The sequence below is a fragment of the Furipterus horrens genome, unplaced genomic scaffold (genome assembly GCF_987537825.1).
Source record: "Furipterus horrens unplaced genomic scaffold, mFurHor1.1.pri manual_scaffold_8, whole genome shotgun sequence".
NCBI classification, from domain to species: Eukaryota; Metazoa; Chordata; class Mammalia; order Chiroptera; family Furipteridae; genus Furipterus; species Furipterus horrens.
In genome coordinates this window covers 99,447,198-99,474,626 of record NW_028327178.1, presented here as the reverse complement: position 1 = coordinate 99,474,626, position 27,429 = coordinate 99,447,198, and the positions used below count along the sequence as shown (strand labels likewise).

At 47.3% G+C, this 27,429-nt stretch overlaps 1 protein-coding gene across 1 annotated transcript; it reads left to right on the top strand.

The window, feature by feature from the left end:
- The first annotated feature begins 16,992 nt into the window (after positions 1-16,992).
- Positions 16,993-22,993, top strand: FITM2 (fat storage inducing transmembrane protein 2). The gene is made up of 2 exons (XM_090286437.1): positions 16,993-17,245; positions 19,862-22,993. Exons 1-2 carry the CDS (start codon positions 17,073-17,075, stop codon positions 20,475-20,477), a joined length of 789 nt encoding a protein of 262 aa, XP_090142563.1. The 5' UTR covers positions 16,993-17,072; the 3' UTR covers positions 20,478-22,993.
- The last annotated feature ends 4,436 nt before the right edge of the window (positions 22,994-27,429 follow it).

The following is a 27,429-nucleotide window of genomic DNA, read 5'->3' as shown; positions in this document are numbered from 1 at the left end:
AGCTGGCTGAAGGGGTCATACGTCTGCCTGGTGCAGTCAGAGCTGGCTGCCTGGAGGGGGCGGGCATAAGGGCACCAAACCCTGAGTGCTCTCCAGCATTGCCACCCCAGAGGATGCTAACCCTGAGAACTTGGCAAAGACCTCCTGACTCAGCTCTGGTCCAGGTGCCCAGCACCCCATCCTTCCCACCCCAGTGAACTGCGTAGATTGGGCAACAGGAAGAAGTGTCCAGACAGTAGTTAATCTGGACCAGAACCTGGGGTGAGATGGTGTTACCACTTCAAAGCCAGGGCTCCATCCCCCAGCCCAGGAGAAAGGCACCAGTCCTCCCCATTCTGGACACCCTCTTCACCCATCCTGCTGAAAGTGAACTCCTTTGATGTCCTCAGAGGGGCAGGGCCAACCTTCCCCAAGGCTTAGGGAGGGCGCTCTTGTCCCTGAGCTGCTTTCAGGATGGAAAGCAAGACACAGAAAGATCCAGATGCAGAGAATAAAAGAGTCAGGAAGAAAAAAAAAATGGGGAAAAAATGAAAGAAACAATAAAAAAGAAATATAGAGAAAAGGAGTGAAAAAAACAGAAAGGTGGAAAGATACAAGAGAGACTGAGAGATGATGATAGGAGGGAAAAAAGAAAGAACATGAGAGAGACAAAAAGGGGCAGAGAGACAGAGGAAGAAAAAAGAACGAGAAGAGGGAGAGAAAAATAGACTTAACAAGAGGCGAGCAGAACACCATGCAGCAGGCTCCCCAGGGGCACGTACCCAGGACAGGCAGCCCAGGTAGGTGGCAGGATGTGACCGAAGAGGCAGGGGGCCTCTGCAGACACCCCGGCTGGCCTGGCAGCACAGTGACTTTAACGGTCCCGTGGGAGCTGATGGCTCCCCTGTGCCCTGCCCCACAGCCCCCTCCCCTTCCAGCCAGGCCAGACTTGGGCAGGAGGCTCCGCCCACTGCCCATTTGTGGGTTTTCCTCATCCACCCTGTCTAGCCTCTGCTCTGCCTGCTTCCATCTGGAGTGTGCAGGGGTAGGGCTGTAGCAATGGCAGGGATACCTAGAGGAAATACCACCCCCCTTGGGAGATACAGAGGCTTCTCTCTGCCTTCCAGATCCCAACATATTAAGGCCACCTGGCATCCAGAGTATTTTCTGACTGTTTTCCCTATAAAGCCCTCTGGCCTCAGAACAGGCTGTTGACATGGCCCATCTCAGACCACGTGTAGGCTGAATGCTTCATACAATAAGCTCAGCCAACTCTCAGATGCAGATACTACAGCTCTCCATTTTACAGATAAGGCACCCGAGTCCCATAGAGGTGAAGGGATAAAATTCAAGCCAGCCTATCTGCAAAAGAGCCAGAATTCAAATCCAGATCTGGCACCGGGGCCTTATGGGTATGTAAAAAGGAGGCCATTCGTGTAACCAAACCAATATAGATGCATAGCAAAGAAGCCTAGGAGCACATTCACTGTGATGCTGCTCATAGCATGGTGTAGCCTCATTAGGTAAGTCCATGGATCTGCGTTCAAATCCCCATCATTTCACTCACTAACTGGGTGTCGTCCTTGGGCAAGTTACTCAACCTTTTTGTGGCTCGCCTGTCACAGTGGGACCTCTGTGGAGCACTGTTGCAAGGATTAGACAAGTTAACATTGCAGAGCACCTGGGGGTGGGGGTGGTTGTGTGTGTGTGGGGGGGGGGTGGTGTCAAAACCCCTTTGTTGCTGTTCTTCCAGGTGAAGGTTTAATTTTCTTGTCTCTGATTAATTGCATTCCCTACGACAGGGAGGTAGACTTACAAGAAAGATGTTATATAAAAAAATAAGGTTGAAGCATTTGTAAGCCTTCAGCCTCCTCCTCCGTGACTTCTGAGAATCCCCAGGCAGAACCAGGTGGTGACACAGGGCTGGAAGCTGGGACTGGGCTACCCAAGCAGGGTCCTCCCCAGACTCATGGAATTCTCACCCTAGGCAGCCACCTGGCTTCAGCCTCCAGGGCCCAGACAGTGCCTGCTGCCAAAGCACACACCTTCCTTTGGGAGCAGCTTCCCCCAGTCTGGGCTGGACACTGGGGCAGGGCGGGCAGGCAGAGCAGCCAACATTGACTGCTGCAGGGCTCTCCCGCCACCCCAGCCGGGCAGAAGAGACTGGTTCCAACCTAATCCCATCTCTGCCTCCAGCATGCTGGGTGTTCCAGGGCAAGTCCCTATCCTTCTCTGGGCCTCCGACGCCTGACTGGAGAAACTGGACTAGGGCTCTTCTGCCTACAGCGAGCTGGAATCCGCAGTACACCCCCAGGGGTGGAGGACACAGCCTTGGCACTTAGGACCCCAGGAGTGTCAACAATTATGCCCCACTGTCTCAGAATTCTTAACATGCACTTCTCCCAGCACCTGCATGTGTTCAGAGCACACCCACCTCCCACAGCTAACTTGGAGGCAGTAACCTCACCCACTGTACAGATAAGGATACTGAAGCACACACAGAGCCTCAGTGACTTGTCATAGGGCCTGGAGCTGGTTTGTGTAAACATCCTGGCACATTTACAGAACGCACACGCACTCACTGTGCACACATCACACTTGTATGTGCACACACTCACACAAGCACATCATCCTCCCACAAATCACAGAGGCAGCCCATTCCCCCAGCCCCTCAGATCCTTTATACTGTGCACCCCACAAGCACAAAAGCCCACCCTTTACACATTTAATCATACCTAACGCATATAAGCATCATATATTTGCTCCTATTTCAGTGCCCAGCACTGTTTCAATCACTGTACATGAATAAGCTCTTCAATCTTCAGACCAACACTCTTCAGTCAGTACTATTGCAATCATACCCATTTTTATATGCACAAGAAAACTGAGGCACAGAGAGGTGAGTCATTTGCCTGGGGTCACACATCTAGTAGGTGGCAGAGGTGGAGTAGGTACCTGGGCAGCCTGGTTACACTGTCACTCCACAGAGACAGACAGACATGGAGGAAGGTACAGCCCCGCAGTTACACCACACATACAAAATCACCATCTCCTATCCTCTAAGTTCACGCATCCACAGAAACATAGAAATCGCACTGAAGGCAAGCACACAGGAGCACCCCTCCCTGGCTGCTCCACCAGGTGGAAGCTTCTCTGGTGTCTTCATTGTCTAGGTCAGGATTCCAGTGGATAAAAATATTAGAAGGTGGGGGCAGGAAATAATCAGGAGCAACCCAGATGAGTGCCCTGGCTGGGATCTCACTTTAGGGTATGAACACGTTCTCACCCTTGGGATCTTAATCACCCTGCATTCAGCTATTGCTCCATCTGCACCCCTCCCAGAATTATCTCTGAGCTTGGGAGAACAAAGGGAAAATTATTCCAGACCAGCAACTTTCAACCCTTCTCATCTCGTGGCACACGTTAACGAATTACTAAAATTCTGTGGCACACCAAAAAAATATATATTTTGCCGCTCTGACAAAAAATAGGTGTAATTTTTTTAAAAATTGATTTTAGGGAGAGAGAGAAAGAGAAACACTGATTTGTTTTTCCACTTAGTTATGTATTAATTGGTTGATTCTGGTATGTGCCCTGACTGGGGATCTAACATGCAACCTTGGCATATGGGGACAATCCCCTAACCAACTGTGCTACCCAGCCAGGGATAAAAATAGGTATAATTTTGATTCACTCAAACCGGACAGCTATTGTTGTATTGACTGCTGTCATTTTTTTAAATCTGACAATCTACCAGAAAAGAGGTCAGTGACTCTTACTAAATAGTCAGATATTGCATATTTTAAAAATTCTTGTGGCACACTTGTCAAAAATCACTGTTCTAGACAATAGTAGTATTCTAGGCAGTATAGCTCAGTGGCTAACAGAGAGCCTAAGTCTATGACCTGCCTCCTGGCTTACTAGCTATGTAAACTTTCTGTGCCTCAGTTTACTCATCTGTAAAATGGGGCTGCCTCATGACATTGCTGTAAGGATTAAACAAGTTAGTACATCTGAAGAAGCTTGGCACAATGCCTACCACAGAATAAGCAGCCAATCAATGTTACCTATAATAATAGCTAATAATAATAACATTAACGGTCAACATTTATTTAGCACATACTGGGTGCCAGGCACTCAATGTTTTAGCGGCATGATCTCATTTACGCTTCAGTTACACGGGTCAAGTATCAGGATTCCCATTCTACAGACAAGGAAGTGGAAACTCATAGAGATTAAGTAACTCACCCAAGTTCACACAATTAGTCGCAGTGAAAACTGGATTCCAAAGCTAGGGCTCTCTGATCCTTACCCTGTCACAGTTTCTTCTGAGAAGAGATTGTGGGACAGGAGCCTGGTGCTTGAGAGAGGAGACTGAGAAAGCTGCAAGGCCTTTAGGAATCTTCTAGGTCATGCCTTCACTTGCCAGTTGAGGTAAGAGGTTCAGAGAGGTCAAGTGACTTGTCCAAGGTCACACAGCAACTGGCAGACTCAGGACTGCAACCAGATCTACTTAACTCCAAATCCAAGTGGAAGAGGGAGGGAGCTCAAGGAAGGAGAGCACATGTGGAAAACAAAACAAAACAAAACAAAGCAAAACAGTGGTAATCCAGACTCTTCAAAACTCTCCAGGTCAAATGCTCCAGGTTCTTCCAAAAGACAGACTGAAGAAAACAAAAGGGATGGAGAAAGAGTCAGTAGATACTTAAAAAAAAATATATATTTTTTCAATGGCGTAGACTAAATTCTACTGTTTTGGGATGTGTAATTGGGCAATAAAACTAAAGAAACACAAAGAAATACTATAAAAGTCTGGCTATGATTGAGGTGGGATATTTGAGAAGCTTCTATTTCCTGATCTGACTGGTGGTTACAAGTGGTTCACCTTACTAGGTTTATTTTATGTGACTTTATGTATTTGTGTTTTATATTACCATAAAAAGATTTTTTTAAATGACAGCAATAGTAATTTATACAGTGACACCTCCCATCTGTTACCGCCTTAACCATACATGAGGATTTTAATCTTCTTTTTAAAGGTTCAAAGAGGGAGGCAGCTTGCCCACAGTCACACAGCAAATAAGTCTGGGAGCCAGGACTCAAACGCTGTGGCTTTGTGTCTCTGCAGCACAGCGTGGCTGGGCTGCCGGTGGCAGTTCTTGACCCAGCAAGGGGAGTTGGAGAGGTCTCACAGCAAACGGATTCAGAGAAACCGACTCCTCAGAAGATAGAGCACACCCAGAAGCACCCTTGACTCCCGCTGTCTCTGCACCCCAAAACAGTGTCACTTCTTTGACAGGATACCTGGAGGGAATCCGGATGGTCTAATGGGCAAGGACCAGAGGCTTGGAGTCAGATAGGTGACCTGGCTCTCAGGGCAAGTCACGAGCCCTTTCTAATCCTCAGTTTCCTCATCTGTAAATTGGGACAAGATGCTCAAGAACAGGCAAAACTAACTTATTTTCGAGTGATAGAAGACAGAACAGTGGCTACTTTGAGGGGTACTGACTGAGAAGGGCATGACAGAGCTTCTACTGAGGGTGCTGTACCTGTTTCATATTTTGATCTGGGTGTTGTACATATACAAAAATTCATCTAGCTGTACACTTTAGATTTTGGCACTTAAAATAAATTTATACCGACTTCTGGTCAAGATGGAGGCGTAGACAGACACGCTGTGTCTCCCGCTGTGTCTCCCTCCACAACTAAGAAGGAATACAACTAGCTCAAAACTAGAAACAACCAGAGAAGTTCCAGAAAATCAAACTGCATAGAAGTCCAGCAAACAAAGATATAAAGAAGAAATACTCATCCAGATAGGTAGGAGGGGCGGAGCTGGGGCAGAGAGGACGTGGTGTGGTGGCGGCAGCAGCAGGCAGACAGGCAGAAAGCACAGTCACACATTTTAAAAAGTCAGGAGGGACACCTGGGGAGCGTTCCCAGATCCTCACCAGACCTCGCAGCTCATGGTCCCAGCACTGAGGAAAATCAAGCCTCATTGCTTCTGACTGTGCAGAGCACAGGGATTTGGGGTAGAGTCAGAAACTGCCGGTATCAGCAGAGTTCACTTGTTTAAAGGGCCCCCATGGTCCCAGAGCGTCCACAGACCCACCTACTCTGGAAATGATGGCTAGGGCAGCAGCTAGAGGGGCGCCAGTCTGGTGCAGAAGTGGGAGAGGTTTACCTGGAAAAGGGGCGAGTGCTGGGCAGGCGGCATTGTTCCCTCTCGGACTCCTCCCCCAAATACAGCCCCACAACGTGGTGAAATAGGTCGCCCTGTACTGATGAATCCCTAAAGCTTCGCCCCTTACAATGTAACAGGAGCAACAGCTCTACCTGGGACGCAGAGGCAAACAAACACAGTAGCCTGTCAGAATGAGGAGACAGAGAAGTATAGCCCCAAAGGGGAAACGGATCAAGGTTCCAGTGGGAGAACTAAGTGACGAGGAGATAGTCAAACTAACAGATGAGGAGATAAACAACCTAACAGACGCAGAATTCAAAACACTGGTGATAAAGATGCTCACAGGCTTGACAGATATACTTGATTACGGCAAACGCATAAGAGAAGAAGTGAAGGCTATGCTAAGTGAAACGAAGGAAAATCTACACAAAACCAATGGTGAAGGGAAGGAAACCGGGGTTCAAGTCAATGATTTGGAACATAAGGAAGAAAAAAACAGTCAACCAGTGCAGAATGAGGAAGCAAGAATTTTTAAAAAATGAGGAAAACTTCACAAATTTTGCGAAGGAGATGGACATACAGGTCCGGGAAGCACGGAGGGTCCCGGGTGAGCTGGACCCAGAGGGGACCACACCAGGATGCATCATGATTGTGATGCCAAAGGTGAAAGATAAAGACAGAGTCCTGGGGGCAGCAAGAGAGAGGTGGAGAGTTGCCTGCAGAGGGTTGCCTATAGGACAATCAGCTGATTTCTCAGAGGACACTTTGCAGGCAGGAAGGGACTGGCAAGCAGTATTCAATGTGATGAAAGGCAACCTGCAACCAGGATTACTCTATCCAGCAAAGATATCATTTGGAATGGAGGGCAGATGAAGTGCTTCCCAGACAAGGTAAAGCTAAAGGAGTTCATCATCACCAAGCCATTATTCTATGAAATGTCAAAGGGACTTACTTAAGAAAAAGAAGATCAAAACTATGAACACTAAAATGACAATAAACTCACAACTATCAACAACTGAATCTAAAAAATAAAAACAAAACCCAACTAAGCAAACCAGAATAGGAACAGAATCATAGGTATGGGGATCATTAGGAGGGTTATCAGCTGGGAGGGGGAAGGGGGAGAAAGGGGGAAATGGCGCAGGGACTAAGAAGCATAATCGGTTGGTACAAAATAGATAGGGGGAAGTTAAGAATAATATAGGAAAGGGTGAAGCCAAAGAACCTATATGCACGACCCATGGACCTGAACTAAGGGGTGTGGGATTGCTGGAGGGAATGGGGGTACTGGGCAGAGGGGAGCAAAGGGGAAAATATAATTGGAACTACTGTAACAACATAATCGATAAAATATACTTAAACAAATAAAATTAAATTAAATTAATTTATACCTCAATAAAAAAGTTAAGAGTTATATATAGTTTTAAAAATCTTTACAAAAGCTCTTTCAACAAGGATAAAACTAAAGTCCTACATAAAAGAAAAATACACACGCCGACAGAAATATCCCATTCCTGTCTCCCCAACGCACACTTCCTACCCCATTTACATAAATACCCTCCCCCAATACACCCACTAAAACCCCCAACGCTGTATACACACAGCCAAAGACCCCAAGACTGACACAAATAGTCACTGTCCAGTAAAACAGACACACCTGCACTCCCACTCAACCCCACAGCACATCCCTCTTCAAATATAAATGCTTTTCCACTCTGGATACATGGGAACACACCCTATATGTAAACACACAAACAGACACATGCAAACCAAACCCACAGACTGAAGTGACCTGGGCGGACCTGTGAGACCCACCACTTCCTCACCATGGGACCTGGGGTCAAGTCATGTGATTTCTCGGAGCCTCAGTTTCCTAAACTAGGTCCAATATGATCTCCCATGCAATGAAATGAAATTAAGAAGGAAGACCATGAGCAAAACAGCTCTCAGAGGCTGAGGGAGCTTTGTCCGCTTTGTCTCTGAATCCTCAGTGACTCTCGTCCCGTCGCCGTAAGTAAACCTGTGTGCTGTCGGTTCTCACCAGCCTAATCTATAGGCTGGTTTGGCTCAGTGGATTGAGCGTCGGCCTGCGAGCTAAGTGTCGCTGGTTCGATCTTCCAGTCAGGGCACATCAGAGAAGGAAAACTCTGACTCCAAAAAACCTCCGCTGCCTTGCGGCATACCTCTTCAGGGGAAAGGCTAAGGGAGTAAACCCCGACAGAAAATCCGGAGCCGGAGTCCCTAAGGCGGTTTGACGTTGTAGTCAACACCGGCAACTCCTGCGGCGCACCTGAAGCCAAGCTGTATTGACTCCGTCTTTCCCTTGGACCCTTCAGCTGCGAAGAGAGGGGGTGTCTGCTGCATGGGCAACAGCAGACCCTCCATATCACCCTGCCCAGGCTCTGTAGCTTCAGCTTCACTGGAGAGGACACTCCAGCGTCATCACAAGATGTCGATTCAACACGGGAGGAGACAGATACCGTGTCACTCCCGAGTCGGACTGCACAGCCATTCTCGGCGGTGCAGATAGACTCTTAAGAAGCTACACCATCGTCTCTCGAGACGGACGGCTGCCGACGAATCTATAGATACAGTATGATCCCAGTGACATTCCAACAAGGTTTCTTGAAGATGGTGGCAAGTTGCTTATAAACTTCATGTAAAAGAGCGACAGCCCAAGAATTTTCAAGATACTCCATTAGTTATATTAGTAACACATGATGATTAAATAAAAACAAAAACAGAAACCGACCAGTTAGCTGGGTGAAAGGAGGAGCTGGGACACAGGGTGAGCTGGAGAGACAGCAGTATAAGGAGAGGGAACAGCGTGGCAAAGGCTCTGAGGCAGCAAAGAATTTGGTTCATTTGAGGACCTGAAGAAAGGCAGGTTAGGGGGACTTAGAGGGCACACAGAGTGTAAGCGGTGGACCGAGAGATGGGGTCAGAGGCGCGCTCAGGCCGTTTCTTGCAGGCTGCAGGCCTTGAATGCCACACCAACTGCAGGGCTGCTGAAGACCTGGGATCCTCCTCTGTGCTTCGCCCTGCGGGGGCGTAGGGACTGGGGGCTGGGAAGGAGGTGGGGAGAGCAGACCAGGGCTTCGTTCTTCAGGAAAAGGGAGCATCTCACCCCAGTTCAACCTAGAAGCTGATTTCCCATGGACCTCAGAACCCTGAAGCCAGGCGGTTTGTCCCTGAGGGGTCTGCCTCAGCCCTCCTCCTCCCTGTAAGGATTCCAAGCTGACTTTCGCAGGGGCTGAGCCAGGGGGTCCCTCACCCTCCTGGGTGTCAGGGAGGACTAGGCTCCTCCTTTATCGAAAAAAAAGGAGGGGGGTAAAAAGCTGGAGGGTGAGGATTGCCAGGCGAGCTTAACCCAAAGGGGCACCTCATGCTCCTGAGCCCCGGCCCTGCAATCTGGGGCGTGAGGCCGCCAGGGTTCAAGGCCGTGCCCTTGGGGCCAGCGACTAGAGGATTCTCTAGTCCTGGTCCAGCCCGGGACAGCTGCACGGCCAGGTGTGGCTGCGGAATTTGCTGTGTCGTCTGCCCGTGCAGCTGAAGCGGAAAAGCCTCAGCGTCAGCGCCCCCAGCCTGGCCACCACATTCCTGAGCTGGGCATGGAGCACCAGGCCCTGCGGTCACATCCCAGTGCAGAACCCAAAGAATTCAACTGGGTGGGGGCGGGAAGAGGCCTGTGGGACCCTCTGGGCTTCCTTGCAATTCAGTGGCATGAGAACTGAGACAGACTTCCCATCTGGTAAATGGGGACGGTGCCACATTGCCTCGTCTATCTCACAGGCTACAAGGAAGCAGCCGAAGATGAACATCTTTATTTTATTTTATTTATTTAATTTTTAATAATTTATTTGTTTGTTTATTTTATTTTTAGAGAGAGGGGAAAGGAGAAAGAGAGGGAGAGAAACATCACTGTGTGGTTGCCTCTTACTCGCGCCCCCAACTGGGGACCTGACGTGCAACCTAGTCATGTGCCCTGACTGGGAATCGAACCAGCAACACTTGGCTTGCAGGCTGACGCTCAATCCACTGAGCCACAGCAGCCAGGGCTTCTATAATTTATTTCATTTTATTTTATTTTTTAAACGAATGTATTCCTTGAAATTTATTTGAATGTGTGTAGTATGAGGTGAGGACTTTTAAATAAAGATTTTATTTATTTTTAGAGAGAGGAGAAGGGAGGGAGAAAGAGAGGGAGAGATATACATCAATGTGTGGTTGCCTCCCACACACCCCCAACTGGGGACCCGGCCCACAACCCAGGCATGTGCCCCGACTGGGAATCGAACCAGTGACCCTTTGGTTCGCAAGCCAGTGCTCAGTCCACTGAACCACAACAGCCAGGTCAAACATCTTTATTTTAGAGCTGAGCATCTATTGTGTACTTTCTGTATACCTGACACCTAGTAAAAGAAGGTCTCATTTATCTGGGCAACAAAGTTAGCACAATACTGTTCTCATTCTTCCAGTGAGAAAACAGAGAGCTAAGTGACTTGCCCTAGGTCACACAGGTAATAAATTCTGAATCGAGACTTGAATCCATCTGTCTGTTCTAAAACATGGCTGCTACACCCTCTCATCTGTGACTTGGTAAACTTGCATAGGGCTGCGACCACATGAGCCATTATTTCTGGCAGGCCAGTGAGGTCGGAGTGGTACTCCCCAAACCTAGGAGACAGCTTGGACTGGTGGGTAAGCACCTTGTCCTGTGGGGCATACCGCGCCTAGTCTGAATCCTAGCTGAGCTGGATTGCTTGCTCTGCGACCTTGGCTACGTCACTTTCTCAGCCTGTCTGTGCCTCAGGGTTTCCATTTGTAGACTGGAGTAATAACAGTACCTACCTGTGGGGTTGTTGTGAGAAGGAAGAGAATCAAATACAGTTGACCCTTGAACAACATGGGTTTGAACTGCACAAGTCCACTTATACTAAAATTTTTTTCAATAAATACGTACAGTTCTGTAAATGTATTTTCTCTTATGATTTTCTTAAGAACATTTTCTTTTCTCCAGCTTACTTATTGTAAGAATACAGTATATATTATACAAGGATGGGCAAAAGTAGGTTTACCATTGTTCGTATGGAAAATAATACAAAAATAAAGTCTGTTTTGCATACTCACAACGGTAAACCTACTTTTGCACACCCCTGTATATGACATACAAATATGTGTTAATGTACTATGTTATGGATAAGGCTTCCAGTCAACAGTAGGTTACTAGAAGCTAAGTTTTGGGGGAGCCGAAAGTAATATATGGATTTTTGACTGCTGGGGGATAGGTGCCCCTAACCTCTGCATTGTTCAAGGTCAACTGTACAGTAAAGCACTTAGCACAGTGCCTCTGGGCACTTAGTTAAGGTTCAATCAAATGGTGATTCTTTTTACAACCTAGGCATTTTATTCCCAGTTTGGCGATTTTTTTTTCATAAATTATGAATTATAAACAAGATTTATAAAATATAAATATATAGTTTAATATTTTTAAAGCAAACAGTATATATTATATATATATATATTATATATATACTCTATATATATGTATATATCTTTGTGACTTCCCCCAGGTAAAGCACTAGGATATTGCCTACACCCCCAAAGCCTCTGGTCCTAATGCCTCCCTCCATCCTATAGGTAAGTGCTATACTGACACTGCAATTCTTAGTTCCTTACTTTCTTTTTTCCCCATGTTTTTCTAATTTTACCAATAGCTCTTTCAGACAACAGCTCCCTCCTCTCGGGCCTCAGCCCTGTGACTGCCTGCGCTTGGACAGTATGGGGTCTGCAAGAGGGTCTTCAAGGCTGCTGGGGGTGGTGTAGGGTGCCAGGCAGCCTCTTCTGCTGTTCTGCCTGACTCCTGCCCTTTCACACCAGTCCTTCTGACCTTGTGCCCAAACAGGATCTGATACTGTGGGCAGGTGGGCAGGGGGAGGGGCGGCGAGGCGGGCGGCGGGGCTTGTGCTGGGGGCACAGCCAGTGGGTGCAAACCGCCCCACGCCCCCCCAGTTAAGCAATCTGGCAGCCTGGCCTCTAGCAGAGGCTGGCTTTGCTCAACTGCCTCACCCCAGGGAGTGGCTAGTCTCCCCCCACCCCCACCCCAGGCAGAAAGACAGGTGGCTGGAGGTTAAAAATGGGGGAGGCCCTGCAGAGGAGAGCTCAGGAGGAAGGAATTGGTGCTGGGGCTGAATGCTTCTGCTGGCCGGCCAGAAGCTGCAGACAAAGAGGGCTGCCCGCTGGGAGAATCACTGGGCTGCCTATCCGCCCTGCCAGCCCAGAGTGAATTGTTTCCCACACACTAGCCAACAAAAGGGCACCTGCTGTTTGCTCTTCCTGCAATGACCTCTTCCCACTGTTCTGGCCAGCCCCTGGCCAGTCCTTCAGACCCCAGCTCAGCTAGAAATAATCTCTTCCAAGAACCCTTCCCTGAGCTTCCCGGTCCCTATGATGGGGTCCTCGCCTCATGGCCCCAAGCATCTTCTACTTAAGCTATTATCATTCTACCTCTGCATCTTTCAAACTTGAGGGACCGGAAAACCCCTTTCACAGTGATTTATAATCAATTTCATAATGACTATTTCCCATTGTTTCTCTTCTGTTTATAAAGAACAAATTTGAATTTAAAAATAATTTCTTCTACATCACATATTAATAGTGATTCTTTAACTTATTTTACAAAGTTTTTTTTCATGACCTGACCAGTGTGGCTCAATTGGTTGGGCATAGTTTGGGAGTCGTCCCACAAAGCGGAAGGTCACTGGTTCAATTCCTGATCAGGGCGCATGCTTAGGTTGCAGGTTTGGTTCCCCATCTGTTGGGGCACAGGCGAGAGGCAACCAATCGATGTTTTTCTCTCACACTGATGTCTTTCTCCCTCTCTTTCTCCTCTCTAAAAATAAATAAATAAAACCTTAAAAAAAATTTTTTTTTCATGTTTAGTAAGTGCCAGACCTGGTTCTAGAGCCCTGGGATGTGTTATTGAATAAAACAGGCAACGTTCCCTTCTCTCTGAGGCTGACATTCAAGTAGGAGAGACAGAAAATAAAAACATGAATAAATAAATCATATAGTATATTTTAAAAAGAAGCTTTGATGACACTCCTCATACATAAAAACCTCCTGGTTTTTGCTATTTAATCAAGTGATACAGGCCGATTTACATTAAAAGAGGCTAAGATCTTGTCAAATAGAGACCTCTTTGCTAAAGGAAACACTCACATTTTTTTTCGTGTGTTCTATCCCAGCAGATTTAATCTTATGAATCAGTGGCATCAGAATGTAATGTGGCTGTAAAAACGAAAAAGTCTTTATGAGATGGCAGCAAAAACTTACATTTCCTTTTACTTAGTCTCTAGTTTACATACGCATGTATTCATGTTCAGCTTGGCCAAAGCACAATTGAAACCTCAGATGATTTCCATGCAACCATTTCACAAATTTAGTGACTTTATATTTTTCAAAACATTTAAACAGCCATAAAAAGAAAAAGACAAGTAAAAGCAATTTTCAAAAAATCAAAAAGCAAAGTGTTTATTTGTTCAGGAGAAACTCAGACTTCAGGATAAATTCCATAATCTCCACACCCTTGTCACAAAAGTGACATACATATGGGATTTGCTTATGAAATTGCATTTAACATTCACTAAGAAAACATTACTTTTTTGTAGCAGACATACTTTTCGTTTTCGTTCTCCATTTCTGAAGTAAACATGAAGCCGCGTGCTTCTGTAAAATCTGACTCTAAGAAACCTAGAATATAAAATTCTGAGCAATGGTTAAAATTATGATAATCTGCTTTAAAATTTTTAAATTTAATGTGATAGATTTTTAAAGCTTTAATTAAAAATGCTTGCTCAGTATTTATCAAGCTTTTCTCTATGAATATCTGCAAATTGACTCTTTTCTCTAATGAATCTGACTCACCAGTATTTCAGACTAACATTTTTACTTCCATGATACATATGGTGATATTCTAATTCTTCATTTATTAGTTGGGATATTTCCTTAAGAAAAAACTCATCTACAGTTTGGTTATTCAGTGATTCAGTTCCCTAGGAGAGGCAGAAAAATGCTTTATTCTTTACCCTATCGACTAATTTTCAAAATAATAAGTTGATTCCTCCCAAAGTGGCTATTACGTTTTTTAAGTGCCACTATGAATCCATGGATTTAAATGGATATGTGTGTTTCCATCCTTTGAAGTTATTACTCTTATTTATGCTCAAATTGTCCCATCTTTGGCCTTTGGAAGCCTTTCTATTGGTTCTGTGTCCTCCTGAAATTACCTTACCAGTGTTTTATTGCTTAATGGTCTAGCCTCAACTTGGACATTTGCCTTAAACGTGGGAACTTGTGTTTTTAAAGGGTTTTACTAAGGAAACTCACCTCCCCAAAACATGGGAGGTCCTAACGTCCAGTCCCATGCTTGGTGTATAGTAAATGGTTAATAAATGTTGGTTGACTAAATAATTCATGACTATGACCCTCACTAGATTTTTAAGTTCCCTGAGACTAGAAACCATATCCTGTACTTCTAATAAGGATTTGTTGAGTACATAAATGAAGAAATGAAAACCAACCAATTACGTGGTACCAACGAAGTGTCAGGCAGGGCAGAGCCCTGATATTTGTGGTCCTCTATCGCCCTCTGGTGGGGAAGTTCAGAGCATCCTCCTCCTCCTCCTCCTCCTCCTCCTCCAATGCCATAAAATCTACTGTAGTGTTTTTCAAACTACAGATCCCCATCCATTAGTGAGTTGTAAAACCAATTCAGTGGGTCATGACCAGCATTTTTTTTTTTTAATTCCATGGAACTAGGGAAGGAGAGAGTGACAAGCAAACATTGATCAGTTGCCTCCCGTAGAGATCCAGACCGTAGGCTCTCTCTGGCTGGGGACTGAACCGGAAACCCAGGCACGTGCCCTGACCAGGAATCCAAATCACGACCTTTTGGTTTACCTGACGATGCTCCAACCAACTCAGCCACGCCCACCAGGGCCAACATTTTTAACTGACTTTATAATTGGATAGAAAATATCAGAGTGCCTTATACAGAGTACAGGCAAATTCTGTCATAAACTGTCATAAAGCTATATTTATAGCTATATCTATATATCTATTAGCATACATATTCATCCACATGCTACATATATATATATATTTATGTGTGGACTGGATCACCACCTGTGATTTGTTGATAAATGTTTAACAACTAGCTGTCTAGGGAAAAATGTGTAAGTGTACATGTACATAGTTTGTTTGACCCTGGCTGGTTTAGCTCAGTGGATTGAGCGTCGGCCTGCGAGCTAAGTGTCGCTGGTTCGATCTTCCAGTCAGGGTACATCAGAGAAGGAAAACTCTGACTCCAAAAAACCTCCGCTGCCTTGCGGCATACCTCTTCAGGGGAAAGGCTAAGGGAGTAAACCCCGACAGAAAATCCGGAGCCGGAGTCCCTAAGGCGGTTTGACGTTGTAGTCAACACCGGCAACTCCTGCGGCGCACCTGAACCCAAGCTGTATCGACTCCGTCTTTCCCTTGGACCCTTCAGCTGCGAAGAGAGGGGGGGTCTGCTGCATGGGCAACAGCAGACCCTCCATATTACCCTGCCCAGGCTCTGTAGCTTCAGCGTCATCACAAGATGTCGATTCAACATGGGAGGAGACAGATACCATGTCACTCCCGAGTCGGACTGCACAGCCATTCTCGGCGGTGCAGATAGACTCTTAAGAAGCTACACCATCGTCTCTCGAGACGGACGGCTGCCGACGACGAAACATAGTTTGTTATAAATTTCCCATACTATAAAGAATATGTAGCACATAACTTACAAATAATGAAATATACAAGTACTCTTTACTGTAGATTCCACGTGGCTAAATGATTCTCACAGAATGTTTTCACTGATTTTTGATGGACTCTTGTATCCACAGCCAACCTATAGTTTCAACTCAAACACGTTTTGGTAAATGGAGTTGCATCCCAATCTAATAAAGCCCTGATGTGTAGCACTTGCCCATTTCCTTCGTGTAAATACGCCCAACGCCGCCGATGTCACTAACACAGAGATGCGCCTGGGAATATGGCTTTGTTTGGAAACAGGGTCTTTGCAGATATAATTAAGGGTCATTTGGTATGGCAGCCCTGGGAAACATCCAGTAGCCAAGAAATGACTCCAGGTTGGGAAACGCCGAATTAGACACCCAGCCATGCCTGGCAGTGAGAGGACTTAGCTCTGGTGACACATTGAGCCACTGAGTCTCCAACACCTTGATCTGATCTCCATTTACACCCGCCCGCCTCTCTCGAACATTTCTTCAATACAGATAGGTGTTCTAAAGTGAAAATAAGTCTCATAATTTGAATTCAAAATTTCATCATTTTACGCATTTATTTTCTAATGAAATTTGATCTCATGTTCCTATGCCTGGATCACCATCATGAACCTCGAGTTCATCAACTTTTGCGAAGGGTTGATCTCCATTTGTCTCCCCATATTACAGAACAGAAAACTAAAGCTCAAATGGAGGAAGTGCCTCCAGGTCTCCACGAGGGACTAAATCTATGCTGTGACCACTGCTTTAATTCCTAAAGTGCCACATTTATTCTTCCCTCCTCCAGCTTTTTCCTCGTTCCAGAACAACAGGCAGGGGCTGAGGTTCGAACCTACCACACTCGAGAGCGTCGCCCGTGGCGGAAACGAGAGAACCGAGGGCGGGGAGCGAGGAGTCCCGAGACGGGCGCGCGGCTGAGGCGGCCAATGGCCAAAAGGGGGAGCGCGAGCGCTCCTCAGGGGTGGGGCCTGCGGGCGTGCGCATGCGCCCGGAGGGAGGCGGCCTTGCAGCCTGGGTAAAGGCGAGACCGTGGGCGAAGTGCACTGGGCGGCGGACGGTGGCCGACGAGGTCCGACATGAATCATGTGGAGCGCTGCGCGTGGTTCCTCAGGGGCACGCTGGTGCGGGTGGCCGTGCGGAGCTACCTGCCCTGGTTGCTGCTGTCCTCCATGCTGGCGGGCTCCCTCCTCAAGGAGCTCTCCCCGCTGCCCGAGAGCTACTTCAGCAACAAGCGCAACGTCCTCAACGTGTGAGTGCGCCCCGGGTCCTCGCCTGTCCCCGCCATAGCCGACCCCTGTCGCCTCGTCCAGAGAGCTGAGGCTTAGCTGTTCTGATGGACGAGTCATCGGGAGGGGAAGTCCTCTCAGTCATGACAGCGTGTGCACGCGTGTCCCCGCCGAGGGTCCCGGAATGGATAGTGTCAGTAGCAGTTCGTCGGTGCACACCCGAGCAAGACAGCCTGAGCCTGACAGGGCAGGGAGGGAGGGACGAGGGTTGTGTGCGTGTATCGAGGAGGACGGGGTGGGAAGAGGAGTGAACCAGCCCATGCCGCGGCTCCCATCAGCTCCCCTTGGAGTTAGCAGTTGGCCCCTGGCCCGGAGGAGATGCCACCTCCCTCTTGCCTGTCTATGTCAGTCCCCACGCCTCCACCCTAAGCCCGATCCCCGCAGTTTGTGACAGTCTCATCTCCACGCGTGAAAAACCTGTTCCCCCGCACCTCCCCCCGCCACCTCTCTGAGAACCTTGTCCCAGCCTAGGACAGAGCCCGCACCCCACGGTAATCTCGGAGCAGTGGGGCCCTCCAGCCTATGACCTTTCCCCTGGACTCCTGGGACCTTCTCAGCCACTCAAAGTTCATGGCAGCCGCCCAGGAAAGCCATCCAGCCGCACTCTGAGACAGCTCCTTAACTCCGCCCACTCACGCCTTTTAAGTTTTTAAAGATTTTATTTATTTATTTTTAGAGAGAGGGGAGGGGAGGAAGAAACAGAAACAGAAACATCAATGGGCAAGAGAAACTGTCGGTGGCCTCTCTCGCACCCTGAACCAGGGACCTGGCTTGCAGTTCAGGCATGTGCCCTGACCGGGAATTGAACCGGCGGCCCATCGGTTTGCGGAATGACACCCAACCCACTGAGCCACAGCAGCCAGAGTTTTTTTGTTTTTTGTTTTTTTTGTTTTTTTTTTTTGGCAGCTCCTGGATTTTAAGTTGATTACACAAAAAACACTCTTGCAATAGGGAAACTCTGAGAGGTGAAAGTTCTTCCTTGATGGGCACCTAGATTCTTCTTTAGAGTTACAGGGTCAGCAGCGTCTCTCCAACCCGACTTCGGTTATCATCCAAACCCTGGTTTCTCTCCTGAGCAGCTTTGTCAAAGGCCTGACAGGTCTTGGCTCTGGCAAGATCTTTGCCTGTTAGTCTCGAGTGGTGTCTGAGAAACCTTTGGAGCCCAGGAAAGGGCTATTCTGTCCTCGGCCCACCTTCCTGACCCACCGGGGAAGCTGAGCTAAGAATAGATTATGAGAGCGGTAGTAGCCCCGAGTCCCTTGCAGCTGGTCCCCAGGGCAGCCACCTCTGCTGAGCACAGGGCAGGCAGGCAGGGCAGCTGCTGCTGTATCTGGCCTGGGTGAGCCTGGCAGACAAGTCCCTGTCGTATTCCAGTCGCCGTGGATCCTGGCGTTTTGTTCCAAGCCTGTGTGCTAATTCACAGGAAGGAACGAGTGAATCATGGGCTCTGGCAGAGGTTTAAAAAGTCATTTGGGACCCTCAGTTCTATTTAATAGCTGCGGAAACAGGCCTAGAGAAGTGTGATAACAAGTTAGGTCAGAGTCTGGACTTGAGTCTGGGTCTCCTAGGGTGGAGTCAGGTTCTTTTCCGAGATCATTTTCTGCTCTATAGGAAAGAACCATGGTGTAGAAAAAGTATGGGCTTCGGAGCTGGCCAAACCTTGGTTTAATCTGTGCTTGCTGGTTGTGTGAGTGTGGCTCTGGGCAAGTTATTAAGCTGTTATTTATTTATTTTTTAAGATTTTATTTATTTTTTGGAGAGCGGGGAAGGGAGGGAGAAAGAGATGGAGAGAAACATCACTATGTGGTTGCCTCTCACATGCCCCCAACTGGGGACCTGGCCTGCAACCCAGGCATGTATCCTGATTGGGAATTGAACCAGTGACCCTTTGGTTTGTAGGCCATCACTCAATCCACTGAGCCACACCAGCCAGGGCTATATTATTTATTGATTACCACCACCCCCCGCCCCCCGCTGAGGGAGAGAGAGGAAGAGAGAAACATTGACTTTTCTTTCCACTTCTTTATGCATTCATCGGTTGATTCTTTCTCCCTCCTGACCCCCATTGGTTGATTCTTACATGTGCCCTGACTGGGGTTCGAACCCACAACCTTGGTGTATCGGGACAACACTCTAACCAGCTGAGCTCCTCGTCCAGGGGTATTAAACTTTTCTAAGCCTTAGATTCTTTATCTATAAAATGGGGCAAATGATACCTTCCTCCCAGAGAGTGTGGGTGTTCTATGGGAAAGTGAAGGTATGTGAAGGCTCTCGGCATTTGGTAGATGCTAAATGCTTTCCTGAACAAATAGCATAGTGCTTAAGATCACAGCCTCTGGATTTGAATCCCAGCTCCACCACTAATGACCTTCACTCAAGGCACGATCCCTCTCTGTGCCTCAGTTTTCTTGTTTGTAAATGAGGATAATAACAGTCCCCACCGTACTTAGTAAGTTGTTACCTGTAGGGCTTATCAACTCTTCATTTTCCTTCCCTTGAGAGTCTAGAGACCTGGGTCGTGACATTGTTTCCTTCCTATCACATCCCCTCTCTTCACGTCCGCTTTCCTCCTCTGCCAGGTATTTTGTCAAACTGGCTTGGGCCTGGACCTCCTGCCTCCTCCTGCCTTTCATCGCCCTCACCAACTACCACCTGACAGGCAAGGCCGGCCTGGTGCTGCGGCGGCTGAGCACGCTGCTGGTGGGCACGGCCATCTGGTATGTCTGCACAGCCTTCTTCTCCAGCGTGGAACACTACACGGGCACCTGCTACCAGTCACCGGCCCTGGAGGCGATGCGAAAGGAGCACGCGAGTAAGCAGCAGTGCCACCGGGCGGGAGGCTTTTGGCATGGCTTTGACATCTCAGGCCACTGCTTTCTGCTGACCTTCTGTGCCCTCATGATCGTGGAGGAGATGGCTGTGCTGCACGAGGTGAAGACGGACCGGAGCCACTTCCTCCACACCATCATCACCACGCTGGTCGTCGCCCTGGGCTTCCTGACCTTCGTCTGGCTGTGGATGTTTCTGTGCACTACCGTGTATTTCCACAACTTGTACCAGAAAGTATGTGGCACCGCGTTTGGTTTGCTGGGTTGGTATGGGACGTACAGGTTTTGGTATCTGAAATCTTTTTCCCCAGGACTTCCTCCCCAGAGCTCCAGTTTGAATTTGAAACAAGACAGTTACAAGAAATAAAAGAGAAACAAAAGGAGTAACAGTAGGACAATGCTGATACATTTTTCATTTATTTTTCTTAGTTATTGGACTAAATTATGGATCCTACTTCAGAGAGGAAGCGCACCAGGCAGCTTTGGTAGGTGGTGGTGGAGTCTGGGGATGAGTTTAGTCCCATAGTGTCCTTGGCAACATCGCTTTGTGTCACAAGCACCACCGTTTCCAGTGAGGCACTTTTTGTCCTTGACAGTGCTTGACCTTAATACTGGATTGTCCCTTTTGTCCCTAGAGTGCAGAGCGAAGGCTCAGTGGGAGGACAGAATTAGGGAGGCCAGGGACTCAGGATTCCTCTGCTGCCATCGTTCTCTCCCTGATTCTAGTCGTCTTTTGTTTTAAAGGCTGTTAACGCTGTTAGTTAACAACGTGTCCCTCTGGTCAAAACAGCCAGCCGCTGCCTGGAAGACGCTCTGGTTTTAGTATTTGTTTCATCCGTGGAACATTAACTGTTACAACTGACTTGTGATTGGCTGCAGAACTGTTAAACTGGGGTACCTCTATGACTGAGTATAGGATGATTTTCCCTCTGTGTTGTCTATTATTTATTGGTGTTTGGGGTAATATGGTTGTCCCCCCCTTTTTTTTCCTTCTAATTTGAATGAATGCTTTATGGTTTTTAATAACTATGGCATTTGTTGTTTGTTGACAAAACTGAAAATAACAACTCCACTGTTGTACTTGGGCACATGTGTAGAATGCTCTGAGGGTTTTTTTTAGAACACTTAACTTTTTATAAACCAACCTCTTGGCTTATGGTATTAAATTCCACCCTGTGGGGCTACTTTCTCTGTGAGGAGCTTTCCTGACCACATGTCATTGGTATAGACCGACCAGTGCTTCAGAGTCCTGTACGTTGATTAGTCTGTTGTGGCCCAGGTCGTTTTTACCTTTTGGATAAGATTATGATAAGTCAGAAGTGAAGGAAAGTGTCCTCCTTGGCCTTGGAGGGCCAGAAACGAAGCTGTTTGCAAAGATGTCCTTATCAAATGGTGACCTCAGCCCCACCCTCCTCTTATCTGCACCACCATCAAAAGCAAACCAAACCTGAGCCTCTTCTACTGAAATCACCTTTTCTGTCGGCTTTGTAGCCCTTCTCAGTTTCCCACCTGGTCATTCTGTGGTCTTGACTGTGAGAGTGCCAGGAAGGGTTAGAAATCCTGTCACCTCCCCCTCACAAAGGCACTGTTTTGTCCTCTGTGATAAGATCCCCACTCCCCGCCCCGCCCCTTCCCAGGCTGTTTCCTTAAGCCTTTCAAACCGAGCCCCTTGCATTTTGGATAATCATCCCTGAAGCTTCTTTGATGGCCCCTTCTCCCCCGTTAAGCCTGGTAATAGCATTAACTGATAAACACTACTGAACGCCACTGTCTTAACCCAAGTTTAGGTTGCGAGGGGCTTGAGCTCTGGAAAACCTTCAAGGTAAATTGTTTTTCGTGTAATGACATTTAAAATATGTAGTTTGTATCCCCTTTGTATGCAGTAGAGCCGCAAGTTACCTTGTATCGATCAAAAGGTGAGGTGAGTTACCTTGTACCTGGAGAAGGTAGCAGACACACCAGCAAGGAGGTCAGTGAGATTTTGGAGGTGCCACCATGGTGGTTTGGAAGCACTGGCCAACGGCAATGGCCCCACGAGATTTTTTGCCCTCCTGGAGTGGGAGTGGGGTGGAAGTGGGAGCTTGCTGAAGGGATTGAAATCTGCAAAGCTTCATGCTCTGCACCGAAAGGCAGCGGGCACAGGTAACTCCAGAGGTTCATCCTCACACTTAAATCTCCAGACATGTGTTCTCACTGCGTCTGACTCAAGCTCGGCATTCAGTTAACTCTGCAGACTGCCCATTACCGAGCCTGGTACCTTGATTCGTCTCCCACTGCTTCCTGTTCGTTGGCAGCACCCTTGCCTTTTTCTTGGGAGCATCTCTCTGTCCCTCTGTGAGACCGTGTGGCGCAGCTGAGTTTGGGCTTAGGCACCTTGGGATGCGGGCTCAAATCTGGGCGCCACCACTGAGAGCTGCCTGACCATGGGCAAGCCTCGTTTTCCTCACGTGGAAAATGGAGGTGATGCTGTTGGGATTAGCGGAAATGATGCACGTCAAGTGCCCAGCACATGTAAGCCCCCTTGCCCCTGTTTCTTGACTAAGCCGTTTAAAACGTTTTGGCTCCTCCGGAGAAGGCAGGGAAATTAGCATCTTTTGAGTGCCATTTGGGGTCTATGTCTCCTGTGGAAATAGTCTCGTGTTGCCTTTTGAAGTGTCTGTTGTTCCCTGGCACTTTGGAGGGCATCTGTGATCCCAGAACACTGCCACGCTCGTTCTGCCTTTTTGTGCTGAGGTTCATTCACTGACACCTCGTTTTCCATGTATATCTGTCGTCGTCTGAGTGCCAGGCTGTATTGAGAGAATGGCTCTTGCCCCTGGTATGTATACACAGATCTTGTGTGTAAACAAGCAAATGAAGTAAACTGGAGATAATGAAACCCCACATTCCAGCATTTTGTGTGTTCCTTTCGAATACCCTTAAGGAAGTTTACACCCCACTTTATGAAAGCAGCGTTAATTCTTTCTTGAGCTACTTGTTATAGATAAAGTATTTCATGGCTGGAGTTACTCTTATTTTTTCCTCCTAAATCCTGTAAACGAAATATATGTTCAGTCATGTATTTCTTAGCTTGATTTACTCCTTCCCTCCGCCCTATCCGTGTCCTGGAGTCCTGGCATCTGGGTCAGCCAGATTTGGGAGCAGTTTTCTTGGCAGAGGAAGAGGTAAGCCTCATGAAAGTAACACCAAAGAGCAGATACAAAGTTCACTCAAATGAGGTCATCTTTGAAAATGCCTCGGAGGCCTGGATGCCTGGACACGGGGGGGAGGCTTCCTGTACCTTTTAGGGCCCACTCATTTGCCAGCCTGACCTGCTGGGCACCTCCAGGGAGTGTCTGTCGAAACCTCGGTGGCTCCAGGATGAGAATCTCCTCACACAGCAAGACTTGCCCTGTTCAGATTCCTCAGCCACAGTGAAACCTTGAGTTCATACCATGAGCCAGGAGCTGGGAAGAATGATAGACTCCCTCCCTCGTGGAGTTTGTGGTCCAAAGTCTGTCCCTTCGGAGCCTAAGGTATGTGCTGGGGTTGCAAAGATAAATTTAATACATCTGTCCATTCAAGGAATTTTCTCCATGAAGTGTTCTGAGTGCTGGTTAAGGTCAGGGCCTGGGGACACACAGCAGGGAACAACCAGTTGCTCTGGGAAATAAGGGAATATTTTCACAGAATCTAATGATTCTTTGGGGTCTTGGAGGATGAGGAGGAGTACAAGCAGTTAGGCAGAGAAGGGCATCCAAGGAAGTAAGGGGAGCATGCCCACGGACGCATACACCACTGTGATTTTCATTCAGGTGTCCCTTCTCAAGAAACCTAACTTTCCCATTGTTTATAAGCTCAATGGATCTTAAGGAAAGATGGGCTTGCAGGACTGTCAGTGGACGTCACAGAGGCGCCCCGCTATCAAAAAGAGCACCCGCCTGCTTTTGAGCTGGGTTCCGCTACTGCTTTTTCTGCTTTTCTTGCTTTTCCATGTGACCTTGAATTAGTCACTCACCATCTCTGGGTCTGTTTCCTTTTCTGATAATTGATGGTAGTGGAGTGAATAATCTCAGCAGCTCTTCTACTCTCTTCTGTTTCTCTGTGCTATTTGATAAAAAGTTCTTCCCAAGCTGGTTATGCCTTTTATTTTAGGAAACCACATGACAAGAAACTCCCACTCCAAGCTGAGGTGGCAGCTGGTTTCCCGGGGAGTGATGCAGGAGCCGACCTCTGGGTGCACTTTATCACACACACACCCCTTTTTCTCTGCATCGCCCACCTGTTGTAGTTCAGATTTGATTGCATGGGTTCATGTGGACTTACTGAGCATGGGAAGCTGAACCTAGTTCCCAGGGGGATGCTGAACCTAGTTCCCAGGGGGAGTGATGCAGGAGCCGACCTCTGGGTGCACTTTATCACACACACACCCCTTTTTCTCTGCATCGCCCACCTGTTGTAGTTCAGATTTGATTGCATGGGTTCATGTGGACTTACTGAGCATGGGAAGCTGAACCTAGTTCCCAGGGGGATGAACTACAGAAATCTTTTTTTAAAGTCTCCAGAATCAAACCATCTTGGATAGCTATTAAAGAGAAGGTACGTTCTGTTAAGAGAAACCCTGTGCAGTAGAGTCATCTTCAGAAATTGTTCTAGAAACCCGTTATACAGTCTCTGGCAAGTTTTAAAATTGAACACACATACAGAAAACAGGTACTCTCATGCGTTGGGATGAGGGGAGGAGGGTAAATTGGTACAACCTATTTTTTTTGTTTTTTTAAGCAACTTAATATTTTATTTTTTTATTATTTACTTTTATCTTCGCCTGAGGACATGCTTAGAGGGGAAGGGAGGGAGAGAGAGAGGGAGAGAAACATCGATTAGGTGCCTCTTGCATGTGCCCCGACTTGGAGTAGAACCAGCAACCCAGGCATGTGCCCTGACCCAAAATCCAACCCGAGACCTTTCCATCCACAGGACGACGCTCCAACCAACTGAGCCACAACTGCCAGGGTGGCACAACCTGGTCTGATGGTAATTTAGTAGTATCTAAACTTGAAATGTGCAGACCCAACAATCTCAGTCTAGGGATTCGGGCAACAGAAATACTTGTAGAAGTGGACAAAGTAAGTACAAAGATTTTATTGCAGCTTTTTGTTATAGTGAAAAATTGTCAATGCAAATGTCCATCAGTTAAATTACAGTAATTCTGTATTAGCAAAATATGCAGTCACTACAAAAAGTAAATGATGTTATATTTAGTGTGGAATCTGATGGCAGAAATACTTGGTTTTGTGCTATAACTTATAGCTGTGGTCAGTCTCTCTGAGCCTGTTTTTTTGTTTTGTTTTTAAAGATTTTACTTATTTACTTTTTAGAGAGAAGTGAAGGGAGGGAGAAAGAGAGGAAGATAAACATCCATGTGCAAGAGATACATCAATCAGTTGCTTCTCACATGCCTCCAACTGGGGACCTGACCTACAACCCAAGCATGTGCCCTGACTGGGAATCAAACTGACAACCTTTTGGTTCACAGGCTGACTCTCAGTCCACTGAGCCACACCAGCCAGGGCTGAGCCTCTGTTTCGAAAGTGTAAATGGGGGTGATTCAATGCTCACTGCCCCAAGAGTTGAGGAGCATTGAGTAAGCCAGGCACTATGCTAGGCACAGCATCGATTCAGGGACATGGTACCCTCAGTGGGTTTACAGTCTAGTTGGGCACAGACAGTGAAAGGAGCAACTCCAAACAGGGTGCCGGGCTCAACAGCAGGGTGTTCCCCAAACTGCCCTAACATTGCTACAGCTCAGGCAGAGGTGATTTACACAGAGCACTTAGAAAAGCAAAGGAGTGAGGAGGTTAGCGTGGACTCCAGGCAGACTGCCTGGGTTCTAATTCTGGCCCTGTCGTACACACTGGCTGTGCCACCTTCAACCGTTCCTTAATCTCTCAGCCTCAGTTTCCTCATCTGTAAAATAGGGATAATGTAAGTACTTGCCTCATAGAGTTGTGAGGACTAAATGAATGGATATTTGTAAAGTGTTTAGGTCTTAGTATATATGAGGTACTATAAAGTGTCTTTCAAGTGCACAGTAAGTCCCGCATGGGTCCTCATTACTGTAACAACTTCAAAATCAGGACAAAGGAAACCCCAAACATGTTGGTGTTTTAATTTTTATCAACTCCCCAGTAGTTAAAATGTGGTCAATGAATGTGGAAGGCCATGTCCCAGTGATCTAGCCTGGGAACAGAGTCCCGGAGACAGGAATCTGGTTTCTGGATTACCTAGGGGGGTGGGGAGAGCAAGAGACTGTTTTCCAGGAGAGTCAAAAGGAAAGGAGAGTTGTGTCCACGGCGTCCTTGCGGCTAAGGTAAAGCAGCCGCCCCCTGCCCCATTTGAGGTGCTGTCTACTCACAGGCGATGCAAGGGCGGCCTGGTCTTGGTTCCCAGGTCGTGTATTTTTGTGGGGGCTGAGCTGGAAGCCTTATCATTGAGCCTTGGCGCTTCCCGTCTTCTGTGCCAGGGTGTGGCTGCCTGCGGTTTTTGTGTCTGAGTGCTCTGGAGGTAAGTAGAGGTTGAGGAGGAACCGGGGAGCCACCCTGATTGGCATTTTAATTTCTGGAGCAAAGTTATTCAGATCTTGCTCAACCAAGCTGCTTGCTGGTGGCCCATTTCCCAATCACTTTTCATTTCATGCCTCAGCTTGCGTTTACTGAGCATGTTGTGTTTCCTAGGCACCCCTGTGCTGCTGGGGACTGATGCAGGGGTGGATGGGTCGGGGTATAAACTCACTCTCATCGGGAGTTATTAGATGCGTTGGACTTGAGCAAGCAGACTGTGTCTATATCCTGCCTACCAACTTGGCAGCTGTGTGAAGTAAGTCACTTAGCTTCTCTGGGCTTGTTAGTCATCTATAAAATCTGGATAATTCTTTCTACCTCTCTAGTCTTCAAATGGCTTAATGAAATCTTGGATGGGAAAATATTTTATAAGCTTTAAAGTATCAGGCACCTATGAGGGCTGCTTATTATTGAGGAGATTTACCTTTACCCAACGAATGCCTCTCTCGGAAGCGTGGGCATTGTAACTCCGTGTTAAAGCAAATCAGCACAGTCTCCGGAACTCTGCACTCAGCACTTGGTCTAGAAAGTGTTATTCTACCAGTGAGGGCCACCAAAAGCCATTAGCTCTACTTGGCAGGGCAGCGGTACATCTTCACTTTCTTACTGTGGGGCTGTGTCGGCTTTTCTATTCTCTGTCATCGTCTAGTCTGTAGAGACATGGATTATCCTGGTGTCCCTATAAGAAAACATCATGCTGTACCCACGAGCAGGAAATAG

What these genes read in the sequence shown, in the direction of transcription:
- FITM2 (XM_090286437.1), top strand. Translation starts at nt 17,073, where the DNA reads ATGAATCATGTGGAGCGCTGCGCGTGGTTCCTCAGGGGCACGCTGGTG. An exon ending in AAGCGCAACGTCCTCAACGT is followed by an intron (nt 17,246 to 19,861) that starts GTGAGTGCGCCC and finishes CTCCTCTGCCAG; the next exon opens with GTATTTTGTCAAACTGGCTT.